Source organism: Schistocerca serialis, chromosome 9 (genome assembly GCF_023864345.2).
Source record: "Schistocerca serialis cubense isolate TAMUIC-IGC-003099 chromosome 9, iqSchSeri2.2, whole genome shotgun sequence".
Classification (NCBI taxonomy): domain Eukaryota; kingdom Metazoa; phylum Arthropoda; class Insecta; order Orthoptera; family Acrididae; genus Schistocerca; species Schistocerca serialis.
Genome location: NC_064646.1, coordinates 351,524,361 through 351,552,093, shown reverse-complemented (window position 1 = coordinate 351,552,093; position 27,733 = coordinate 351,524,361). Strand labels below are relative to the sequence as shown.

General features: G+C 42.2%; 1 protein-coding gene across 1 annotated transcript in view; it reads right to left on the bottom strand.

Moving 5' to 3' along the window:
* LOC126419353 (probable G-protein coupled receptor Mth-like 4) overlaps positions 1-27,733 on the bottom strand; it is a 212,834-nt gene that overhangs the window by 40,040 nt on the left and 145,061 nt on the right. The window contains exon 7 of the mRNA XM_050086539.1: positions 4,835-4,913. Within this exon, the coding sequence (XP_049942496.1) occupies positions 4,835-4,913 (79 nt within the window). The remainder of the gene's footprint in view (positions 1-4,834; positions 4,914-27,733) is intronic.

Here is a 27,733-nt window from a genome sequence, read left to right as displayed (position 1 = left end):
TATCCTATAGCACAGATTCACTGTAAATGACGCTACTGTTGTAAAAACTAGATCAGCATCCTCCTCACTTTTGATTTTTGAAAGTGCTATTGCTCTAGGTCTTAGCATCTTCACTCACATTGTTTGGAATTCTAATGTTTTGTTTCAGCATCTTGGCAAAAGTCTCACCAGTAGTACTAATATTACTGAAAAATCGTGATTTGATGCAATGGCTGTATGTCACATTACGAAAGCTACCAATTTTGGTCAAACAGTATATCATCCTCAGACATTAAAAATCATTAATCACAGGACATGTCCACTCATTATCATTTGTACGTCCACCCCTCGTAGCTGAGTGGTCAGCGCGACAGAATGTCAATCCTAAGGGACCAGGTTCGATTCCCAGCTGGGTCCGAGATTTTCTTCGGTCAGGGACTGGGTGTTGTGTTGTCCTAATCACCATCATTTCATCCCCATCGACGCGCAAGTCGCCGAAGTGGCGTCAAGTCGAAAGACTTGCACCCAGCGAACGGTTTACCCGACGGGAGGCTCTAGTCACACGACATAAATCATTTGTATCTAGATACACAGAAGTAGCATCAAAATTATAGAATGAAGGAAATTTCTTGATGTATATATTCAGCATTATGTTAACAGGGCGACGCGCAAGGCCAGAATATACATAAAACATGAGGTACACAGTTTTTTTTCCGGCGAAGTACTTTTTATGTCACGCATCGCTCTGATTAACTATTTCCCGGCGGCCAAAAGTCTTTGAATTGTCAATGGTACTGAGTGTGAGTTTGAACTTTCAAAGTGTTCTCATCACTACAATGAAGAACTGAAGATTTCGTCTATAGAGTGATACAAGCAATATATCAAATAGTACACGATCTGTAGTATTTAATTTGTACATTAATTTCAATGGTCGTTGTATCCTCTGCAAGTGATGCTTGAATTAGTCCAGTATTTAAATTTGTAACTCAGTGGCTCTTCCTGTAAGAAATATTGTTTAAATTATACCAAAAAATATCAGATGATGTAGGTCTAAGAGAGTATGGCGGGCAAAATGAGAATAGCACGTCATGTAAGAGTGCTGTTGTATCACCTTACGTGCAGATAAATTTTTGGTTGAATATTAATGAAAATGACGTAAAATGTGATATATATATATATATATATATATATATATATATATATATATATATATAGTGAATTAATAAAACCGTTTTATTACAACGTTTAGAAGTCTACGGGGGAGGCAGGAGTTACCCAGCTTGTCGGAACTGTTGAATTCCTAATACCTAGTGGCTAACCCGGGACACGGTCCAAGTTTCAAGTTACCTATGTAATGACTTCCAGGGACTTTTCAATATTTCATACAGTTATTGTGCGAATTTAAAATGCTGTCATAAACTGATCATTAAGAGCTACGATGTTATGTTAAAGTTTAAGAGAATAAGTATTACATTTAGAAGCCGTGTGTTTCTTGAGAAAGCGTGACACACACCGCGCAAATTACCCAGGCTTCACTCATCGAGTAGTTGATAATGAGCATTTAGCGACTTTCAACAAACTTTACACATTAGTTTCGACCTTTGTGACATTTTACTCGCTGACATCCGCCTGCATTCCCCCTCCCCAAAAAAAACCGATGACGGGGGAAAGTTTATGGCGTATTCCTATTTTGTGGGCACGTGACACTGTAACAAAAGCATGTAAGCGGAGCACACAAGGACGGGGTATCATCCAGCGAAGATATGGGCTGCAAATATCTATTTAAGTGATTTTGACGAAGGGCAAATTATTATTGCGCAGAGCCTGTGAACGGGTATCTCGAAAACGGCGGAGCTGGTCGAATGTTCACGTGTTACTGTCGTGAGCATCTACGGCAAGAGGTAGAACGACAGTAAAACTACCGCTAAGCACTAAATGGTTCGACGTCCACGACTCTTCAGAGAACGTGGCTTCGGAGGCTTGTCTGCTCTGTAAAGTAGGATAGATGCTGATCTGTGGCATCTCCGCCGAAAGACCGCAATGCTGGTGCCGCGCACATCGTTCATCGTACATTGTTAAAATGGAGCTACGCAGCAGACCATCACTACGTGTTCACAGGTTGGCCCAATGACATCATCAGTTAGGTTTGCAGTGGGCATGGGACCATTGGAACCCTACTGTCGATAAATGGAAACGTGTCACTGTGTAATCAGTGGTGTATTTCGTTCCGAAGACGGACAAACAAGCTATTAAGCAGGTGGTCACAATGTTTCGGCACATCAGTGTACTTGGAACATGAAACTAACTGACTAATTATTGTTATATCACAAAGCTTGGTATAGGCTTATATACTTTGAAAACTTCAAAATGAAATTCAAAAGTAAAATCAACCAGATGATCAAAGGAGACATGCATTCCAATTGTGATTTTTTGGTTATTCCTAAAAAACTGAGAGTTAATGGCGAGAAATACTCCGGGAAAAGAAGCAAACAGACGGCTGTTGGAAAGGTAGGCCTCCATGTTACATAGGTTAGGCTATCGTTACTAAAAAAATGACTTTAATACAAGTTAAAGGAAAACATTCATTTAACAGGGTCTTAAGTATTTGAAGCCAGTCCATTAATCACATTTACAGCATTGTATAAAAAATTATATCGTTTATTCAACCCGTAAATTGCTATTATTGACCACACACTAAATGACACATCATACGTCAGATTTCATAGTAAGGAGATCAAAAAGACACATCATACGTCAGATTTCAAAGTAAGAAGATGTGAAAACTACGGTGAGACTAATGTACGTACTATAACACAAGAGCTCTATTCTGCATGGAGGTACACCTCTATGTAGTTCTGTTTCTTTGACTTTTCATAATCATTCACTTTGTTGATATGCACAAAATACTATTATATGCCTCGCTTCTTTCCTCATAGCGCACGTTTATGGCATAGCGAAGAACACGTAGGTAAGTTTTTTGCAAACGTGAGCAATAAAAATGTTGTACATATGAATTGAAAGCCGAAAATGTGGCGAACAAGAAACATTGCCAGTAAGCAAACAAGCACTGGTTTCGGAGTTCCAGCTTCATTTGCTATCGACATAAAGTACAAGTGGAATTAAATGCATTATTAAAGCATCCTTTTCACATCACATCCTTCTCGCTTATTCGAAGTATGTCAACAAAACACAAGTTTCATTAACGAAGCCAAAAGCGTCGTATAAGCATTCATGAACAGAAAAACGTTCAAAATTGCTTTCCTTACACTATATTATTCATGTAAGCACTGTAATTTTTAGTATTTAAAACACCTGTTGCGTGCACACTAATGAAATTGTCTGCCAATGTTTTGGGCTATTTAAGATGGGGGCAGGCCCTGCCAACTCTTGGTTCAAACCAACGTACAGCTTAAGTCTCCCTTCTTTTCTTACCTCCATGCGGAAACCGGATTTTTACCTCCATAGCTACCTCCCACTGGGGTAATATCGATGGATTGTTGCCACATTTTTTGATTGGCAAAGAAAGGGTGAAAAGGGAAAAAAAATTCTTTCTTCATAGTTGACATATAGACCTAATATTAGTTAATCAATATTGAAAGGTAAATTCTAACATAATACCGAGTAGGAGACATTTGTAGATGCTGAATATATTACTGGGTGAAATAAAAATGTTGATTTACTTAATTTTTATAAAGTACATATAAGGTGTTCAAACAAATTTCGGGCTTGCAGCCGGTCGTCGTTCAATACTTCGCACGACATTTCAACTGCGCACCTGCCAGTCATCTTCAGGTGAGCCGTTCGCAGTCTGAAATTTGTTTGAACACTCAATTCGCAGGGAAAATTTTAAAATTTACATGTAAGGTATTCGAACACGCTTATAGTTACTTGAGATTGATAAAAGCGTAGCATTGTGCGGATAATGGTAGCAAAGCTTTTTTTTTTTTTTTTTTTTTTTTCAGAGCGTCTCTAGAGCAATCTACTTTCGCTGTTGTTGAGTGTCTGTATTGCTCCCAAGGAGTAACAATAGCGCACGCCAATGCTGCACCACAAGCGGAACTCATAGATATACCGTCTGACTGTCTATAATATGCGTTCACAAACTGTACATATTTCTGTTTTACACATGGTTGAGTGGTAATGATTATGTCATGTAATTCAGCATGACTTATTGAAATTGGCTAACCCTCAAATGTAAAAGCTTAGAGCTAAGTGTTGCCACCTGTTTCTGGGTACGGGAACTTTCAAAATTGACATTGGTCTCACCCTTAAGTGAGATTTAGGGGTGAGACCAATGTTAGTTTTGATAGAACCCAGCTTTATATTTGAGGGTTAGCCCGTTTTACCGCGCATGTCTCAATTTGTAAATAAGTTTGTGAAGTGAAATGTTACTAGTTTAAGACTGGCTGGGGTCATAATATGTTCAATTTTATCAACATGAGTAATGTAATTTCTAGCGCGAAACATGGGTTTCAATTCTGTTTTCTTTTTTAATATTTAATCTGGTTCTCACAGCATCGACTAACATGGAACAGGGAAGAAGTAAATTACTGTGTGTATTGGAACGCCATCTATATGTAATTTACATAAGCCATAGAGCTGTTCATTTCTAACATAATACGTCTACATTATTAGTGGTTTCCAGCAGATCCTTGAAAGCTGCAGTCTGGTCTTTATATAAACGCTGAAACTCATAACTGTGAAGGAACTGGTTAACTTTCCTAACGTAACCACTTCTTTTCGTAGGGATGACATTGTTGCAAATTGTTTTCTTCTTACACCCTATGATCTATAATTTCTTGTACTTTGAATATCTTCACTTAGATTTATATTGCTAGTGGCTACCTAAACTCACCTCACTGCCAGTGCTATATCAATGCACATCACATTCAGCCAGAAGAATGCGGCCAGGTAAGAGAACTGCATGACGAATGCTGAAAAAAAGAGCAAAATAACTTGCTTGGGTTATTATACTCACTGTTGCACTATTTGTAGAAGTAATCAGAAATTTCTGTATCATTTCATTTTTATTTTTTATATGTTACACCGAGACTTGACTGGTGGTGACTTTAATTTGAAACACACATTTCACCAAAGTGGTTAGAACAAAAGTTAGTCCTCTCAGCAGAGTTCTAAAGTATCTGACTGGAAATTTCTTTCCCTTCTCTCACTAAATACATTGCACGTGAAATATAATATATTTTTTAAATGTGTTCGTTGTGTTACAGGACATTTTGTAATTACAGCTCTTATCTTTTACCCGAATATACGAATTTCCTTTTCTGATGTGTTTCAGAATGACATCGACAAAATTTGATGACAGTTCTTTTAGTCAGGAATATATCCATGCCAATCGTTTGTTTTGAGTTAACACAGGTACGAGACACCTGCCAACTCAGGATTAGTCGTTTCTGCGTCTAAGCTGTCAGAGCACGAATATCTACGAAGCGAGCATAACATACTGCACACATCGTCAACAACAGTCCGAAACTGGAACGTGACTTCCGTATAACGTTGTTTTCATTTTTCACTGGTACTGAAACTTTAATATTGCAGTTATTTACTCTGTTTTAGTAATAGCAATTATGTTGTTTGTTGCTGCTACCGATGTAATTCGAAATTAGCTGAAAGAAGAAATGTTACTTTTCATAAGTAAGGATTAATTCCAATTTTTATATCAAAAAGTGCTGCATCCTTGATCTGGTGGTAGTGACAATGACTAGTGATAAAAACGTGATCAATCCGGCGTCCGAACCTTATATGGAGTACTTATCACTCGTGCCTCGATTTTTTGCAATACTTGCAGGCTGTGAATGCGGAGGTTGCGAGTTGTTCGCGTTGTCGTGCGTATTTTGCCAGTTGTCTTAACAGCGTTTTTCACCGCTACCCCACTAAGCTGACAAACTCACGCCGTGCCAGGCACCCGCGCGATTCGGAACGAAACATGACTCGCCTACCCCTTTTACATATACATCTGAATCTACATGGATACTTTGCACATCAAATTAAGTGCCTGGCAGAGGGTTTATCGAACCACCTTCACAACACTTCTCTATCATTCTACTCTCGAACAGCGCGTGGAAAAAACGAACACGTACATCTTTCCGTGCGAGCTCTGATATCCCTTATTTTATTATGATGGTCGTTCCTCTCTATGTACGTCGACGAAAGCAAAATATATTCGCATACGGAGGAGAAAGTTTGTGACAGAAATTTCGTAAGAAGTTTGCGGAACAACGAAAAACGCCTTTATTTTAATGGTGTCCATCCCAAATTCTGCATCATGTTCGTGACACTTTCTCCCCTACTTCACAATAACACAAAACGCGCTGCTCTTCGTTGAACTTTCTCGATGTACTCTGTTAATCCTAGGTGCTAAGGATCCGAGACCGCGCAGCACTACTCCAAAAGAGGACGGACAACCGTAGTGTAGGCAGTCTCTTTAATAGATCTCTTATATTTTCTAAGTATTCTGCCAATAAGACGCTGTCTTTGGTTTATCTTCCCCACAATATTTTCTATGTGTTCTTTCCAATTTACATTGTAACTATTTAGTTCAATTTAAGGCATTTAGATTAGACTGGGTTATCGTGGAACCGAAGTTTAACGGACTCCTTTTAGCACTCGTGTGGACGACCTCACACTTTTCATTATTTAGGGTCAATAACCAATTTCCACACCATTTCAGATATCTTTTCGAAATCGTTTTGCAGTTTGTTTTGAGCTTCTGATGAGCATACTAGACGAGAAACGACACTATCATCTGCAAACAAACTACACTACTGGCCATTAAAATTGCTACACCACGAGGATGACGTGCTACAGACACGAAATTTAACCGACAGGAAGAAGATGCTGTGATATGTAAATGATTAGCTTTCAGAGCATTCACACAAGGTTGGCGCCGGTGGCGACACCTACAACGTGCTGACATGAGGAAAGTTTCCAACCGATTTCTCATACACAAACAGCAGTTGACCGGCGTTGCCTGGTGGAACGTTGTTGTGATGCCTCGTGTAAGGAGGAGAAATGCGTACCATTACGTTTCCGACTTTGATAAAGGTCGGATTGTAGCCTATCACGATTGCGGTTTATCGTATCGCGACATTGCTGCTCTTGTTGGTCGAGATCCAATGACTGTTAGCAGAATATGGAATCGGTGGGTTCAGGGGGGTCCCAACGGACTCGTATCACTAGCAGTCGAGATGACAGGCATCTTATCCGCATCGCTGTAACGGATCGTGCAGCCACGTCTCGATCCCTGAGTCAACAGATGGGGCCATTTGCAAGACAACAACCATCTGCACAAACAGTTCGACGACGTTTGCAGCAGCATGGACTATCAGCTCGGAGACCATGGCTGCGGTTACCCTTGACGCTGCATCACAGACAGGAGGGCCTGCGATGGTGTACTCAACGACGCACCTGGTGCACGAATGGCAAAACGTCATTTTTTCGGATGAATCCAGGTCCTGTTTACAGCATCATGATGGTCGCTTCCGTGCTTGGCGACATCGCGGTGAACGCACATTGTGAGCGTGTATTCGTCATCGCCATACTGGCGTATCACCCGGGGCGATTGGTTACACGTCTCGGTCACCTCTTGTTCGCATTGACGGCACTTTGTACAGTGGACGTTACATTTCAAATGTGTTACGACCCGTAGCTCTACCTTTCATTCGATCCCTGCCAAACCCTACATTTCAGCAGGATAATGCACGACCGCATGTTGTAGGTCCTGTACGGGCCTTTCTGGATACAGAAAATGTTCGACTGCTGCCCTGGCCAGCACATTCTCCAGATCTCTCACAAATTGAAAATGTCTGATCAATGGTGGCCTAGCAACTGGCTCGTCGCAATACGCCAGTCACTACTCTTGATCAACTGTGGTATCGTGCTGAAGCTGCACGCCATCGAAGCTCTGTTTGACTAAATGCCCAGGCGTATCAAGGCCGTTATTACGGCCAGAGGTGGTTGTTCTGGGTATTGATTTCTCAGAATCTGTGCACCGAAATGGCGTGAAAATGTAATCACATGTCAGTTCTAGTATAATATATTTGTCCAATGAATGCCCGTTTATCATCTGCATTTCTTCTTGTTGTAGCAATTTTAATGGAAAGTAGCGTAAGACGGCTGCTCAGATTGTCTCCTGGATCGTTTCAATATACACTCCTGGAAATGGAAAAAAGAACACATTGACACCGGTGTGTCAGACCCACCATACTTGCTCCGGACACTGCGAGAGGGCTGTACAAGCAATGATCACACGCACGGCACAGCGGACACACCAGGAACCGCGGTGTTGGCCGTCGAATGGCGCTAGCTGCGCAGCATTTGTGCACCGCCGCCGTCAGTGTCAGCCAGTTTGCCGTGGCATACGGAGCTCCATCGCAGTCTTTAACACTGGTAGCATGCCGCGACAGCGTGGACGTGAACCGTATGTGCAGTTGACGGACTTTGAGCGAGGGCGTATAGTGGGCATGCGGGAGGCCGGGTGGACGTACCGCCGAATTGCTCAACACGTGGGGCGTGAGGTCTGCACAGTACATCGATGTTGTCGCCAGTGGTCGGCGGAAGGTGCACGTGCCCGTCGACCTGGGACCGGACCGCAGCGACGCACGGATGCACGCCAAGACCGTAGGATCCTACGCAGTGCCGTAGGGGACCACACCGCCACTTCCCAGCAAATTAGGGACACTGTTGCTCCTGGGGTATCGGCGAGGACCATTCGCAACCGTCTCCATGAAGCTGGGCTACGGTCCCGCACACCGTTAGGCCGTCTTCCGCTCACGCCCCAACATCGTGCAGCCCGCCTCCAGTGGTGTCGCGACAGGCGTGAATGGAGGGACGAATGGAGACGTGTCGTCTTCAGCGATGAGAGTCGCTTCTGCCTTGGTGCCAATGATGGTCGTATGCGTGTTTGGCGCCGTGCAGGTGAGCGCCACAATCACGACTGCATACGACCGAGGCACACAGGGCCAACACCCGGCATCATGGTGTGGGGAGCGATCTCCTACACTGGCCGTACACCACTGGTGATCGTCGAGGGGACACTGAATAGTGCACGGTACATCCAAACCGTCATCGAACCCATCGTTCTACCATTCCTAGACCGGCAAGGGAACTTGCTGTTCCAACAGGACAATGCACGTCCGCATGTATCCCGTGCCACCCAACGTGCTCTAGAAGGTGTAAGTCAACTACCCTGGCCAGCAAGATCTCCGGATCTGACCCCCATTGAGCATGTTTGGGACTGGATGAAGCGTCGTCTCACGCGGTCTGCACGTCCAGCACGAACGCTGGTCCAACTGAGGCGCCAGGTGGAAATGGCATGGCAAGCCGTTCCACAGGACTACATCCAGCATCTCTACGATCGTCTCCATGGGAGAATAGCAGCCTGCATTGCTGCGAAAGGGTGGATATACACTGTACTAGTGCCGACATTGTGCATGCTCTGTTGCCTGTGTCTATGTGCCTGTGGTTCTGTCAGTGTGATCATGTGATGTATCTGACCCCAGGAATGTGTCAATAAAGTTTCCCCTTCCTGGGACAATGAATTCACGGTGTTCTTATTTCAAATTCCAGGAGTGTATATGGAGTAGCGGAGAACCTATAACACTACTTTGGGGAACGCCAGCAATCACTTTTGTTTTATTCTATGATTTTCCATCAGTTACTACGAACTGTGACGTCTCCGACAGGGAATCACGAATCCAGTCACATAACTGAGACGATACTCCACAAGCACGCAATTTCAGTACAAGCTGCTTGTGTGGTACGATGTCACAAGCCTTTTGGAAATCTAGAACTTCGCAATCAATCTGAAATCCCTTGTTAATAGCACTCAACATTTCATGTGTATACAGAACCTTTGGACTCGGTTCGCCTGTCATCCTTTATCGCCTTACTGGGTTTTCTGGGTTCCGAATGGGTGGCTAGTTTTAATTTGTTTTTCCAGCGTATACATGTGCAAAAAAAAAAAAAGCCGTATGAGGATGCAGCTCAGCGGTGGGAAGTGGGAGGCATCGTGACGAGTCCTCGGGATTCGACCCCTGCCCATCTTGTCCCCTACGGGCTGTAGCTGAGTGTGACCCTACAAAACAAAAAATAAAAAAAGAAATTAAAAGGATTAGTGCTTCATTTATTTCACACCATTTGGATATTGTAAATAGCTTGTTACTTTAAAAGAAAAGGAGGGTAGCGATGTTGACTAATAAACTAAACGTCCTTAGTCCCAGATCTGAACCTCGCCACTGCTTATATTCTTAACAAAAATTATTAGCAATGGCAGTCGAAGACTTCCGGCATAAGAAGTCACACTTGTTCTGCCAAAGGCCTTCTCAAAGAGGGCAGAGGACGGACAGAAGTTCAGAGCACTCTCTTGCCCTTGGGATGGGAAACTGCCCCTTGGAGGTCGAAGAATCAGCAATGATCGACGGCATGAGGATGTGGAAGGCAATGGGAACCACTGCATTAAAGACACACAATGTGTGTCCACGGACCATGTGTCCCGTAACTGAGAAATTGTCATGCTGATCTCTAAATTGACAGAAGATTGCGGCGCGGGATTAGCCGAGCGGTCTAGGGCGCTGCAGTCATAGACCGTGCGGCTGGTCCCGGGGGAGGTTCGAGTCCTCCCTCGGGCATGGGTGTGTGTGTTTGTCCTTAGGATAATTTAGGCTAAGTAGCGTGTAAGCTTAGGGACTGATGACCTTAGCAGTTAAGTCCCATAAGATTTCACACACAGTTGAACATTTTGACAAAAGATTCCGGACTACTCTCATTCGGATTCCAGGAGGAGACTGCAAAGTGAGAGGTAACCATGATAAAAAAATTGAATAACCAACGAAAGGGTAACATTCTGCGAATCGGGGAGTGGAATGTCAATAGTAGGTCACCAGAAAATCTGAAAAGGGAAATGTGAAGGCTCAATCTAGATACAGTGGGGGATACTGAAGTGAAATTTAAACAAGTGAAGTATTTTTGGTCAGGTGATTATAGGATAAACAGCAGCAGAAAATAATATAACAAGAGTAGGTATTCCTTATGAACAGGAAGGTACAGCAGAGAGTGAGTTACAGCAAACCAACACCAACGATAATAGTTTGGGTATATATGCCGATGTCACAAGCAAAAGATGAAGAGACAGGGAAAGTATATGAGGATATTGAAAGGGTAATTTAGTCGTTAAAGATAAATGAAAACCAAATATCCATGTTGAACTGAAATGCGGTTGTAGGGGAGGGAGTAGGAGAAAGTGTAAAGGAAAAATATGGGCTTGGCAGTAGGAAGGAGAAAGACTAACTAAGTTCTGCAATAAACATGACCTAGTGATAGTGAATACTCTGTTCAAGAATCACAAGAGGATAGTAGTACAGTAAGAGCGGCTTAAGGACAATTTTGATACCAAATTGATATGCAAATTAATTAAACTGATCAATTAATTAGCCCCACCCCCATCCAGGCTCACCACCACCTCCCCCCCCCCCCCCCCCACTCCCAGATGATGTCATGTGTTTTCTTCACCCTTCACGTGGGTCCCTGCCAAGACCCCTAGCCACTCCCCATAGCTTCCCCTCACCCATCTATCTACGAGGCCGTTGGGATCCAGCACGGCGTTCCGTATTACCCTCCTGAACCCACCGATTCCATATTCTGCTAACAGTCAATGGATCTCGACCAACAAGAGCAGCAATATCCCGATACGATAAACCGCAATCACGATAGGCTACAATCCGATCTTTACCAAAGTCGGAAACGTGATTGTACGCATTCCTCCTCCTTACACGAGGCATCACAACAACGTTTCACCAGGCAACGCAGGTCAACTGTTGTTTGTGTATGAGAAATCGGTTGGAAACTTTCCTCATGTCAGCACGTTGTAGGTGTCGTCACCGGCGCCAGCCTAGCGTGAATGCTCTGAAAAGCTAATCATTTGCATATCACAGCATCTTCTTCCTGTCGGCTAAATTTCGTGTCTGTAGCACGTCATCTTCGTGGTATAGCAGTTTTAATGGCCAGTAGTGTAATTAATTGCGTAATTAGGACCGATATTTACTTCAGTTTCCCAATCAAAATAAATAAAGTATACTAACCTAATCTGCCTCTTCTGCATCTGGATAGTTTCCACGTGTTCGGAGGGGAGGGGGGGGGGAGGCGTGTACTTGGGCTGTTCAGAAGGATCAGGGGGAGAGCCCTGGAAAGGGCACCACTATTTTTAATTTCCCTCCGATTCCCAGGTGGTGGGTGGATGGGACATCAGCACAGCCCTGGGACAAAGACATTCCCAACAGAATTCGAAATTCCTCTCAAAATTCGCAATTTCCCAATATGGTAGGTGGGCGATGGGGAGGGGTGGGGAGGGGATTCACGTGCAAGCAGAAGAAAATACAGGACGTCATCTAAGGGTGGGATGGGGTCGGCGTGGGTAGGGGTACAGGTGGAGGTGGGGGCTATTAATTGATCAATTTAATTAATCTGCATACCAATTTGATACTAATTTAATATCAAAATTGTGCTCATGCCACTCATCCTGCTCCTGAGGAGGAGGTATACTTGGAAAAGGCGGTGAGATACAGGAAGTTTTGAGTTAGATTACTTCATGGTCAGACAGAGATTACGAAATCAGATATTGAATTGTAAGGCATACGTAGACTCACATCACAACTGAGTAATGGTGAAGAATAAGCTCAAGTTTAAGAGACTAGCCAGAAAGAATCAGTGCAGAATAGAAGTGGGATACAGAAGTACTAAGGAATGTAAAGATACGCTTGAAATTCCCTGGGGCAGTAGATACGGCGTTGATGAATAACTCAGCAGGCAGTTCAATTGAAGGGCAACTGACCTCCCAAAACGGCAATCACAGAAGTTGGAAAGACAAACGTAGCTGCAAGGGAGGTAGCTGTCAAGAAACCATGGTTAAGAAATACTTTAGGAGATCGACGAAAGAAGGAAGTACAAAGAAATTCAGCACTACAGAAAGACAAGTACCTTACGAACGAAATAAATGAGAAGCTAAGGCGGAAACGGCTGCACGAATAATGTGAAGAATTCAAAAAAGAAATTGTCGGAAGGACTGACTCAGCATAGAGAAAAATCAAAACAACCTGCGGTGAAATTAAAGTAAGGGCACTAACATCAAAGACTGCAATGGGAATTCTACTAAATAGCAGACAGATTGAAAGAGTACATTGAAGGCCTCTATGAGGGGGAGGACTTGTTTGATGACATGATAGAAGAAGAAACAGGAATCAACATAAGAGATAGGGGTCCAGAAGTAAAATATGAATTTTAAAACCTTTGGACGAATTAAGACCACATAACGCAGAAGAAATAGATAACATTCCATCAGAATTTACGGAAACGGCCCTGCCACAGTGGATACACTGGTTCCCGTGAGATCACCGAAGTTAAGCGCTGTTGGGCGTGGCCGGCACTTGGGTGGGTGACCATCCAGGCCGCCATGCGCTGCTGCCATTTTTCGGGGTGCACTCAGCTTCGTGATGCCAATTGAGGAGCTACTCGACAGAACAGTAGCGGCTCCCGTCCAAGAAAACCATCATAACGACTGGGAGAGTGGTGTGCTGACCACACGCCCCTCGTATCTGCCTCTGAGGATGACATGGCGGTCGGATGGTCCCGATGGGCCACTTGTGGCCTGAAGACGGAGTGCTTACCATCAGAATTTCTAAAATCATTGGTGTAAGTTGCAACAAAACGACTATGCACGTTACTGTGTAAAATGTATCGCCCACCTACCATATTGGGAAATTGCGAGAATTGTCGCACAATCATCTTAAAAGCTCATGCATCCAAATTACTGACGAGAACAACAAACAAAAGAACAAAAAAGAGAACGGAGGATCTGTCAGGTGACGATCAGTTTGGCTTTGGGAGCCGCTAGAAAGGCAGTAACACTGCTTAACAAAAAAAATTTTAATGTTTCCTGCACTTCATGAGGCAATTCCTATTAATTTCGGGCCGAGAAAAACGAATATGGCAATGAAAAATTTGCCTTAATTCTAGTTTCCGCGATACACACTAGGTGGAAGAATTTCATATTAACAGATTGGGAGAAAAAGATATATTTTAATTACATATGCTAACAATACTGAAAGTCTATTTGAATTTTTTAAAATGGTAGTTACATTTTAAGAGTTCTAAATTGCTGGAAGAAAACCTCGTAAATGGTTAGGTCTGAAGAGAAGCATGTGGTGGCCGCATGAGATCGTCGTCTTTTAGCTTGCCTCTTGTAACGAAGTTCCGGATCATCCCTACAGTAATCTGCAAGCATTGATTCAATGGTCCTGATATCTTTGTTCCATAACAGATATGTCCTGATGGAGTCTTTCCCTATGTTGTTCACTGACAGCTCCACAACTAGGAGGGAAAAAGTCTAGGTGGGAGTGGAGAAAATGGATTTTAAGGGGGATGTGGAATCCAAGGTTATCGTATTTTTGCAGGAGCACTGTCACGAACTGAGTGTAGTTTTCATCCCTATTGTTGCCTAAAAAGCTACGAACAGCTCCCTTGAAGGCTTCCCAAGCTTACTTTCCTTCCCCCTCCAAAACTTGGTGAAATACAGGATCCCTCACATGTTCTCGAATTTGTGTCCCGATAAAAATATCTTCCTTAACTTGCATCACTTAATTTAGAAAATTTCTCTCTTATGTACTTCAGGGCCATCCTTCGTGGTTCATACCTTTGCCAAAATTTTTCATCAAACCCAGCCTGATATGCAAGGCTTGAATAAGAATACCTTTTGGGCCCACGAAAGACTCGGGAATGACATTTTCCTTGTTAGGGTTAAGGTTTCTTGCAGGCCAGTCTGCTTTAACCTAATGCAATTTCCTATCCCTACTCTCCCACATATACTATATGATCGAAAGTATCCGGACTCCTGGCTGAAAATAACTTACAAGTTCGTGGCGCCCTCCATCGGTAATGCTGGAATTCAAAACGGTGTTGACCCACCCTTAGCCTTGATAACAGCTTCCACTCTGGCAGGCATACATTCAGTCAGCTGCTGGAAGGTTTCTTGAGGAAGGCAGCCCATTCTTCACGGAGTGCTGCACTGAGGAGAAGTATTGATGTCGATCGGTGAGCCATGGCACGAAGTCGGCGTTCCAAAACATCCGAAAGGTGTTCTATAGGATTCAGGTCAGGACTTTATGCAGGACAGTCCATTATATGGGTGTTATTGTCATGTAACCACTCCGCCAAAGGCCGTGCATTATGAACAGGTGCTCGATCGTGTTCAAAGATGCAATCGCCATCCCCGAATTGCTCTTCAACAGTGCGAAGCATGAAAGTGCTTAAAACATCAGTGTAGGCCTGTGCTATGATAGTGCCACGCAAAACAACAAGGGGTGCAAGCTCTCTGCATGAAAAACATGACGACACCCCAACACCATCGCCTTCGAATTTTACTGTTGGCGCTACACACGCTGGCAGATGACGTTCAGCGGGAATTCGCCGCACCCACACCCTGCCATCGGATTGCTACATTGTGTGCAGTGATTCGTCACTCCACACAACGCTTTTCCACTATTCATTCGTCCAATGTTTACGCTCCTTATACCAAGCGAGGCGTGGTTTGGCATTTACCGGCGTGATGTGTGGCTTATGCGGAACCGCTCGGCCGTGAATCCAAGTTTATTCACCTCCCACATAACTGTCATAGTACTTGCAGTGGATCCTGAGGCAGTTTCTAATTCCTGTGTGATGGCCTGGATAGATGTCTGCCTGTTGCACATTAGGACCCTCTTCAACTGTCGGCAGTCTCTGTCAGTCAACAGAAGAGGTCGGCCTGCACGCTTTTGTGCTGTACGTGTCCCTTTACGTTTCCACTTCACTATCACATCGGAAACAGTGGACGAAGGGATGTTTAGGAGTGTGGAAATCTCGAGTACGAACGTATGACACAAGTGATACCCAATCACCTGACCACTTTCCAAGTCCGTGAGTTCCGCGGAGCGCCCCATTCTGCTCTTTCACGATGTCTAATGACTACTGAGGTCGCTGATATGAAGTACCTGGCAGGAGGTGGCAGCACAATGCACCGAATATGAAAAACGTATGTTTTTGGGGGTGTCCGGATACTTTTGATCACATAGTCTACATAAGAATCAGCATATTTTGTGTACGCCAGTTGCTTTCCTAAGAGTAGGCAATGACTTTTGGATCACCACAAATTTTCCATTTGTGTTCATGATATTTGATTTAGTCCAAGAGGTCTTCCATATTTGCATATGTCTCCTTCATGTGAACTGCATTACCAACAGGAACAGAAGGAAGACGGTTGCCATTATGAAGTATCACAGCTTTCAAACTAAGCTTGGAGGAGTCTGTGAATAGCCTCCATTCAGTTGGGTCATGGTACAAATTCCAAATTTTAAAAATGGTTCAAATGGCTCTGAGCACTATGGGACTTAACATCTGAGATCATCAGTCCCCTAGAACTTAGAACTACTTAAACCTAACTAACCTAAGGACATCACACACATCAATGTCCGAGGCAGGATTCGAACCTGCGACCGTAGCGGTCGCACGGTTCCAGCCTGAAGGGCCTAGAACCGCTCGGCCACAGTGGGCGGTAAAGATTTTAACAAGCCATTAATGTCACACTCAACAACAAGGTTGTTGTTTTCTCCAAAAAGGGAAGCAGTTCCATGTGACTTTTTCTGTACTGTGTGTCAGTGACATCTATTTCTAAAATAGTTCATTGCTGTAGTCGACTCCTAAGGATTTTCTGCATTTTTCTCGGACAGATCAATGGCTCTAATGAGCTTGACTCAGTCTGTGCGGTTTATCATCTTTTCCCTCGAAATTAGGGTCATGGGATGCGGAGGCTTGTTTGGTTCTTCTTTTTATTCTTATTTCACACTGTCTTCATTTTCTACTTCAAACACACAATTTTCGGACGGAGTAGGAACTGGTAAACCTATCTAAATACGGAATGGGTCGATTATCAGATCGAAGATTCTGGTACTGAACTGTTCTTTTTTTCTTCACAGAAAATCCTGCCTTTATAGGTGGAGTCAAGCACAAATAGCAGTCATCTGTACGGTTTGTAGGCTCCCGCTAAACCATAGACACAGCAAAAGCCATAGATCATTTCTTATTTTTCAGGCATTCTCGCAGTGTAACTGGACATGCGTTGCAAAATATATGTTGAGCCCAAGATTTATCCTGGTCCCCTACTTTCATACCGAAATATTGCGAATAGGCAGTCTTCACAAGAGGCGTCGGGTTGTCTTACTGTGAGGAAAATGTTATTTCACCAAAAATTTAACAAAAATTATTCACCTTGTTTACACATTTTCGTAGCATTTTTACGAATTTTATACCACAAAAACATTCTCAAACCAGAAATTCTGCTTTAATTACGGCAGAAACTGTATGAAACTCAGTCACAGCAACAGTATTTATGTTTATGACTTACAAACACCTTGAGAGCACCTGTGTTTTGTTACTGGACAGGTGCGCCAACTCCGAAAACAAAATTTCCTCCAAACTGAAAATGTTGACTATAAGAAAGAAATGTCACTTTATCTCCAAATCAATAACTAATCTATCATTTTTATGGGGATTTTTTAATTCAGTAGCTGGAAATACGTAAGAATTAACAATTTTTGAGCCCGAAACATATTCATTGTTGATCAGTGTAATGGAAGAAAACGGAAGAAAAATCAAGAAATGTTTGTAGGATTTGTCGACCGGGAAAAGTGTTCGACAATGTAAAATGGTGCAAGATGTTCGAAATTCCGAGAAAAATAGGCATAAACTACTGGGCTCGGCTTGAAAAAGGTGTAAGACGGGGATTTAACCTTTCGCCCCTACCGTTCAAACATGCGTCTGAGTAACTGAATTTAACGTAACAAGGTGAGAAACAGGGAGGTTCTCTGCAGAATCGACGAGGAAAGAAATAAACGGAAGACACTGACAAGAAGAAGGAACAGAATTATACATCTGTCAAGACATCAAGGAATAACTACCATAGTACTAGAGGGAGCTGTAGTGGGTAAAAACTAGAGAAAGACAGAGATTGGAATACATCCAGTAAATAACTGAGGACGAACGTTACAATTACTACTCTGAGATGAAAAGGTTTCCTTCGTATATTCGGGCTGAAACAAGTAATAATTATATTTCAGTACCCACACTTCTGCGAGAACACTTACTTGACCAAATGTCCATCAGTTTATGTACACCACACTTGCAGAAGTAATGGACACAGTGCGAGACGTCCCCCTATGATTGTACTTCTCCTATCTGAAACGACTGGTCTAATTCTATTAGCAGGTCTCTCCTCAGGATCCAATGCTAATTAATAAAGTTATGCAACGGATTTTTCAGAACAAGATTTGGTGTACGGGATGGTAAGCACTGTACCCCGAATTGGTCACTTAGAATGTTATATACCCTCTCCCTGCGACATGGAATTTACTCGCCACGAAAGCAAAGTCTTAGAATATAATACTCAGAATTTTTCGATACTGTGAGACCATGGTTCCTTACCTCAAACTGATATATGTACTGCTGTTCATCATTCCTGAAACTTGAAACATCATCATGGAATCATCCTGTACACCTTACTGTCTGGCATCCTTAGACGTGGGCTGCGAATGTGGAGGTTGTGACATACAAAGATAATAGAATCGCTATTTATATCGAATCCGTTGTTTATGAAGTCGCTTGACCGATTTGTGACAGTTATAATGACAATTAAGCCTGTAAATTTCTTTAAAAAACCTAACATAGTTAACAAGACAATGAATTCTTATAACATTTTCACGCTGTAAGGTCATTCGTCTGAAAGTATGAAGCCATAAACAGATGTATCTCCTAAGATATTCGTCGTTGTAGCAAACAACTTACCATTGTGCCGACGCGATGTGGCAAAGGCATTTGTAAATGTCTCAAAATTACAATGCAGTGAACAATCGGCAACAAGCATCTAATGTGCGTGGCACATTTCAACATTTCTCGCTGCGGCTTTGGCAGACATTGGTGAAGCGTAATTGAACGAGAGAACGAACGAAATAAATCTCATCTTAATTCTTGTCTTAAGGAGAAGTTCCGTCGGTTCATTTTTTGTAGATATACCTACAAAAATTGAAACTTCCTGGCAGATTAAAACTGTGTGCCCGACCGAGACTCGAACTCGGGACATTTGCCTTTCGCGGGCAAGTGCTCTACCATCTGGTTCGCAGGAGAGCTTCTGTAAAGTTTGGAAGGTAGGAGACGAGGTACTGGCAGAAGTAAAGCTGTGAGTACGGGGCGTGAGTCGTGCTTCGGTAGCTCAGATGGTAGAGCACTTGGCCGCGAAAGGCAAAGGTCCCGTGTTCGAGTCTCGGTCGGGCACACAGTTTTAATCAGCCAGGAAGCTTCATATCAGCGCACACTCCGCTGCAGAGTGAAAATCTCATTCTGGACCTATAAAAATTAATAGAATCTCCAGAAGACCAGGCTTTCCGATGCGAACAATTTTCGAACTGATTCTCGTCTTTCAGAATGTCAGTAGGAAACCATGTATGTATAGTCCTCACTTATAGTTGAGTTAAAGCCAGATAACTAATTGCAAGAGGGTTAATAATCCCAAAAAATAAATAGATGTCTATCCCAATTGAGGACAAAAATATTTAATAATTGTAAGACGACAGCTATAATGAAATTCCTCATTTACATATACTTCTCTCGAAATTACTTTTCAAATAATCCTTGAAGTTTCTTTCTGTTACAAGATATTTTGTGCAAGTTACATTACTTAACCCCAGTAATACCGGCGCATTGTTAGTAATATGTAATACCAAGGAGGTTGGGTTCCTTCATGCGCACCACCAAAAAAAAGCAAATTTAGTTAATAGTGTTTAACTGTTGTAAGTAGTTATGTCATTTTGGTTTTTGTATGTTGTCGGTGTGCACGTCAGAGAGAGGGAGCCAGTTACATTACTGCTAAACAAACTTTGATCTTGTCGTGGCACAGTCTTTGCCTCTATGCAGAATGGCAGTTGTGGGGAAGGCGTATGGTCGTCTTCGGTTCATTGGTAGAATTTTGGGAAGGTGTGGTTCATCTGTAAAGGAAACCGCTTATAGAACGCTGGTGCGATCTATTTTTGAGTACTGCTCGAGCGTTTGGGATCCCTATCAGGTCGGATTGAGGGAGGGCATAGAAGCAATTCAGAGGTGGGCTGCTAGGTTTGGTACTGGTGGATTTGATCATTACGGAAATGATTCAGCAACTCGGGTGGGAGTATCTAGAGGAAAGGAGGCGTTCTTTTCGTGAATCGCTACTGAGGAAATTTAGAGAACCAGCATTTGAGGCTGACTGCTGTACAATTTTACTGCCGCCAACTTACATTTCGCGAAAAGACCACAAAGATAAGAGAGCTTAGAGCTCGTACAGAGCCATAAGCAGTCATTTTTCCCTCGTTCTGTTTGGGAGTGGAACAGTGAGAGAAGATGCTAATTGTGGTAGAGGTACCCTCCGCCACGCACCGTATGGTGGACTGCGGAGTATGTATGTAGATGTAGATGTAGATGATACATTCTTAGTTGAAGTGTGGTAGATGATGGACGTGTTCTGTAGTGCTGTATTGACGTGTGATCGTATCTGCCAGATCAAGAAATACTGATTGTAAAGAACAGCAAGGATAAATAAGATGTGTATATTATACCTTGAATAATGATTTTTTTTTTTTTAAAGGAGAAGTTTCAGGTAAGACTGCAGTCCTGCGCACCTAATTTGTAGAAATGATTACTGGGAGCCAGTTAACTTTGTGCACTTGCTCAGAACTGAGGGAAGGACGACCGCATTTCCCTGAGTCAGGCATTAACATATAAATTAAGCTGTTTGATTTTTATAGAAATTCTCCGGCAACACTGTGCCCTCTTTAAATCATTGTTAGCTTTGTTAATCATAGTATTGTTCGGACCTATGTTTTGTGAAAAATCACGCGGAGTTTTACTCTGCGTTTTTGAACATATACTTAATTCTAGAATAATTGTCTTGGAATACCACTTCACAGGAATAGTTACTCTCCTCACCCCACTGTTTATCATTATGCATTATCACACACGATGTGCAACAATTGGAAATTTTGTTTAGAAATAGAAATCTAGCGTAGCCGCTACCTGTTTGTTGTTATGCTGTCGAGAACTCTGCTACAATGTTGTCAAGATGCGAGGAAAGTGGAATTTTTGATTAGGGCCGTATAACTCTTTTTTACATCAGTGGCACATCTAATGTAAAGACAAGTTGCAGTCAGATCTGTTACATTTCAGTTAAAATTAAGTTCTGTTTAATCAAAGGTTAGCATACGAGCTTAAGTTGGTTAAACGTTTGTGGAGACATAGTTTTAGTAATACGTAGACTAAAAGAGTGTTAGGTAAAGTTGGGCTAAAATTCAAACATAAACAAATATGGTGGGGAGGTTACATATTCGACCTTGTGTTGTTCGTTGGGTTTTTTCGGTAATACGTAGTCAGATTGTGTTGGATGTCTCGAAAGCAAGAAATGCCACTGCACTAATTTTATTAATGTCATACTTCTTTTTCAGGCAATGAATTTAAAATTGTGTGTCCAATTTGCAAAATTTTGTGTCGTGTGACGATTATTGATTACCTTTTTACAGAAACGGTCGGCATAATAGCCAGATATTGTGTGGATTACTTTCATTGTTGAGTATTTGCGTGTTCAATAGTACAGTTTCTATTTTCGTTTGTTTGATCATTGTGGCAATTTTGTTTCTCCAAGAAATAGTGTTTCTTCGTGTTTGGTACAACAGGAAACAATATGAAAATCCGATTCTGTACAAGATGAGATAAACCACTTTGAGCAATTAGCAGATACCAATAGTTTACATGATATTGCAGGAAATTGCACGGATCCGCATATATTAAGCAGTTTAGCGAACAATAATGAAACAGAACAAACGATAGATAATGAACACGCAAATTCTGAAGATGAGTCGGTCGGTGATAGGTCGCCACAGTCTAGAGAAAGCTTTCCAAACTAGTCACAGTCGTGCGAAATTTTACGACTCGTAACAGACACATCAGACTCAAGTTTAGCGCCAATGTCTTTTGAACGAGCACAACACACATCACCTTTAGTGAACAATTATACAGCACCACACTGCAAGGCACAGACAAATTTTCTAGAATCAATTCGTCAGATGCTTAATGAGAGAAGAAAATGAACAAAACACAAGACGAAATAAGTGCGAAGATTGACAAGTCACAGAATGAAAATAGGAAATTACAGGAAGAAATGAAATTGAAAACAAAATTTATCAGGTGAGATTAGGGAAGAAATAAAAAATGACCTTCAAGCAATAATGAGCACTTTTGCAACTTGCACACGTTATCTTGAAACAGAGCACCAAATCATGAAAACAGATCAGCGTGATGATAAGGACGAATTGCTAGCTAAAGTCAGCACTGTAGTTCTGAGTGCGATAGTTAAGATAGATAAAAGAACAGAACATTCATCTTAATGCAACGGTAAAAGAAACTGGCGAAAAGGTGGAAACTTTGACATTAAATTCTGAAGAACAGTTAAGCGAAAAAGTTGATGACCTGACAACGAAAATGGCAAACCTGCCAACCAGTGCAGACAGAGATTCGAGTGACACAATGCCGGTACAGTTTTCAGACTCAGCAGAATATCAGTCATTAATAAATTTTAAATACAACCAAGAGAGAATTAATATGGAAAACAAGCGTTATAGGAACACTATATATGAAAAAGTCGAGTGTCTTGAAAGAAAGCTTAACCGTGACGATGAAAATGACGAATTTGAACGCGTACGTTCGTATTCAGAAAACCTTGGTCACCACACAAATTTACGGCGTTTAGGTGAATTCCCACGAGAACAGTATCACACATCCAGATATGATAACGAACCGCCGATGTGGTGCAATAGGGAACAATCTGTTTCGTACAAGAATGGTAATTTCGATTACAAACACTATCTGACAGTACGTAAATTCAAAGTTTTCAGGAATTATAGCAACGAACTTCACCCTCAAGCTTGGATTGATCAGTCCCTATATTCCTCACCACCAAATTGTCCACTTGAACACAAATTAGAATTTCTCTGTGGTTATTTGGAAAACGAACCTGCAGCAAGAGTGCGCTTCATAGTGAGAGACTTCCAAAGCATAAAAAATTGACAGGAATGGGGGAAAGAAATACAGTAGAAGAAGAATGGGTAGCTCTGAGGGATGAAGTAGTGAAGGCAGCAGACGATCAAGTAGGTAAAAAGACGAGGGCTAATAGAAATCCTTGGGTAACAGAAGAAATATTGAATTTAATTGATGAAAGGAGAAAATATAAAAATGCAGTAAATGAAGCAGGCAAAAAGGAATACAAACGTCTCAAAAATGAGATCGACTGGAAGTGCAAAATGGCTAAGCAGGGATGGCTAGAGGACAAATGTAAGGATGTAGAGGCTTGTCTCACTAGGGGTAAGGTAGATACTGCCTACAGGAAAATTAAAGAGACCTTTGGAGAGAAGAGAACCACTTGTATGAATATCAAGAGCTCAGATGGCAACCCAGTTCTAAGCAAAGAAGGGAAGGCAGAATGGTGGAAGGAGTATATAGAGGGTTTACACAAGGGCGATGTACTTGAGGACAATATCATGGAAATGGAAGAGGATGTAGATGAAGACGAAATGGGAGATAAGATACTGCGTGAAGAGTTTGACAGAGCACTGAAAGACCTGAGTCGAAACAAGGCCCCGGGAGTAGACAGCATTCCATTAGAATTACTGATGGCCTTGGGAGAGCCAGTCCTGACAAAACTCTACTATCTGGTGAGCAAGATGTATGAGACAGGCGAAATACCCTCAGACTTCAAGAAGAATATAATAATTCCAATCCCAAAGAAAGCAGGTGTTGACAGATGTGAAACAGGCGAAATACCCTCAGACTTCAAGAAGAATATAATAATCCCGATCCCAAAGAAAGCAGGTGCTGACAGATGTGAAAATTACCGAACAATCAGTTTAATAAGTCACGGATGCAAAATACTAACGCGTATTCTCTACAGACGAATGGAAAAACTGGTAGAAGCTGACCTTGGGGAAGATCAGTTTGGATTCCGTAGAAATGTTGGAACACGTGAGGCAATACTGACCCTACGACTTATCTTAGAAGCTAGATTAAGGAAAGGCAAACCTACGTTTCTAGCATTTGTAGACTTAGAGAAAGCTTTTGACAATGTTGACTGGAGTACTCTCTTTTAAATTCAGAAGGTGGCAAGGGTAAAATACAGGGAGCGAAAGGCTATTTACAATTTGTACAGAAACCAGATGGCTGTTATAAGAGTCGAGGGGCATGAAAGGGAAGCAGTGGTTGGGAAAGGAGTGAGACAGGGTTGTAGCCTCTCCCCGATGTTATTCAATCCGTATATTGAGCAAGCAGTAAAGGAAACAAAAGAAAAATTCGGAGTAGGTATTAAAATTCATGGAGAAGAAATAAAGACTTTGAGGTTCGCCGATGACTTTGTAATTCTGTCAGAGACAGCAAAGGACTTGGAAGAGCAGTTGAACAGAATGGACAGTGTCTTGAAAGGAGGGTATAAGATGAACATTAACAAAAGCAAAACGAGGATAATGGAATGTAGTCAAATTAAATCGGGTGATGCTGAGGGAATTAGATTAGGAAATGAGACACTTAAAGTGGTAAAGGAGTTTTGCTATTTAGGGAGTAAAATAACTGATGATGGTCGAAGTAGAGAGGATATAAAATTTAGACTGGCAATGGCAAGGAAATCGTTTCTGAAGAAGAGAAACTTGTTAACATCGAGTATAGATTTAAGTGTCAGGAAGTCGTTTCTGAAAGTATTTGTATGGAGTGTAGCCATGTATGGAAGTGAAACATGGACGATAACTAGTTTGGACAAGAAGAGAATAGAAGCTTTCGAAATGTGGTGCTACAGAAGAATGCTGAAGATAAGGTGGGTAGATCACGTAACTAATGAGGAGGTATTGAATAGGATTGGGGAGAAGAGAAGTTTGTGGCACAACTTAACTAGAAGAAGGGATCGGTTGATAGGACATGTTTTGAGGCATCAAGGGATCACAAATTTAGCATTGGAGGGCAGCGTGGAGGGTAAAAATCGTAGAGGGAGACCAAGAGATGAATACACTAAGCAGATTCAGAAGGATGTAGGTTGCAGTAGGTACTGGGAGATGAAGAAGCTTGCACAGGATAGGGTAGCATGGAGAGCTGCATCAAACCAGTCTCAGGACTGAAGACCACAACAACAACAAACGATTTTTATCGAGCATTGGCCGTAGGGTACACGAGATCGAGTAAAACATAGCATTGTAATGTTAACGGAAATTTGAACAGTCTGACTGCTCGAGCCCAGCAAAATAATTTGAAGACATGGTACGCAGAAATCTGTATTTATCAAACCCATACAGTCCGTTATAGCTAATTCGCATTTGTTGAACAAATTTACACACCCATTTGAGACACGTAATTTTGGCTCGCAGAAGTAAAGATGATTTAGAAGCATTTCAAACAATACTGCAGGAAATGGACAGTGACAATGGTTTAACGTAAAGACACAATAAAAATCTCAACCGTAACTAGGACACGCAAGAGGCATTTTTAGCGCGTGAAAACAAAAACTGTGGGAACTCGCATAGCAAACACAACCACAGAAACGTTTACAGACGGGATAAGCGACTTCGCCCGTATGACGCACAATTCTCGCTGTTGAATAATGATTATTGTGATAAATGTGGTAATTTCCGGAACTCTGACGATGAGCACAATTGAAGACATCTCCAGAATTATGGTAATGGAAATGGGCGTAATCACAATTACCATAAAAAACAAAGTAAACATAGACTATACTCTAACCCAGGTGGTAATCATGCAAATTTTCATGGACACAATTCAGATAGAGCAAATCTGCAAAACACATGGCACAACAACTATTATGCAAACAGCAACCAACACAATCAAAGCCAACACAATCACAGTAATCAAAATCATAATTCGCAGTGGCAAAATTCTGGAAGTGCAGGCCCAGAGCGACACATAGAAATAATTGAAGTCAGATCACCACATCCACGAGATAATCAACGACGAGGAAGCAATACAAGACAATCATTTGCGACCCTGGCAACAACCAATTCTGTGGATCACACAAAACACGCTGTTTCCGAAACTGGAACTTTGTACGTTTTGAAGACATTACAGACATTTTACTGGAAGAGACTGATGACAAACAAAATTCTGTAGTACATCCAAAAATAAACATTTCAGTAGGCAACACTACACTTTACGTTGTTTTACTCTGGCTGCTCTATTTCCGTGGCCAGTGACACTGCATTCCACAGATGTATGACAACAACAGATTGTCCGACTTTACCTTCACTTAAGATTAAAATACGAGGGTGAGGCAAATAAAAACCTTAATTTTTTTTAAAATATTATTTATTGTGCAGAAGTGGTACAAAGCTATAACACTTTTCAACATAATCTCCCCCACGCTCAATGCAAGTCCTCCAGCGCTTGCAAAGTGCATAAACTCCTTTAGAAAAAAATTTCTTTTGGTAGTCCGCGCAACCACTCATGCACCACGTGGCGTACCTCTTCATCAGAACGGAACTTATTTCCTCCAATTGCGTCTTCGAGTGGTCCAGACATATGGAAATCACTTGGAGCAAGGTCTGGTGAGTATGATGGATGAGGAAGACACTCAAAATGCAGGTCTGTGATTGTTGCAACTGTTGTACGGGCAGTGTGGGGCCTTGCATTGTCATGTTGCAAAAGGACACCTGCTGACAACAATCCACGTCGCTTTTGATTTGATTGCGCAGATGATTTTTTAGGAGATCTGTGTATGATGCACTGGTGACAGTGGCCCCTCTAGGCATGTAATGCTCCAAAATGACGCCTTTTTCGTCCCAAAAGAGAGTCAGCATAACCTTCCCTGCTGATGGTTCTGTTCGAAACTTCTTTTGGTTTTGGTGATGAGGAATGGCGCCATTCCTTGCTCGCTCTCTTCGTTTCCGGTTGGTGGAAGTGAACCCAGGTTTCGTCCCCAGTTACGATTCTTGCAAGGAAACCATCACCTTCTCGTTCAAAGCGCCAAAGAAGTTCTTCACAAGCATCAATACGTCATTCTCTCATTTCAGGAGTCAGCTGTCGTTGCACCCATCTTGCAGACACTTTGTGATATTGGAGCACATCAAGCACAATGTGGTGTGCTGACCCACGACTAATCTGTTAACATGTTGCAATGTCATTCAGTGTCACTCGGCGGTTTTCTTTCACCATGGCTTCAACTGCTGCAATGTTCTGTGCAGTCACAACTCGTTGTGCCTGACCTGGACGAGGAGCATCTTCCACTGAAGTCACACCATTTGCAAACTCCTATTCCATTCGTAGACTTGCTGCTGTGACAAACATTAATCACCGTACTGAACCTTCATTCGTCGATGAATTTCAATAGGTTTCACACCTTCACTAGGCAAAAACCGAGTAACAGAACGCTGTTCTTCCCTGGTGCAAGTCGCAAGTGGGGCTGCCATCTTTCTACTGATACTGCGACGGTATGTGTGCATCTGCACTATGCTGCCACCTACAGACCATTCTGCACGCTGTTTGCAGCACGCGTACCAACTTACAGGATTACAGCGCGAAATTTCGATTTGTTATTACAAATTTAAGGTTTTCATTTAACTCACCCTCGTACAAGGAGCAATTTCTGGAAAAAGTGTTG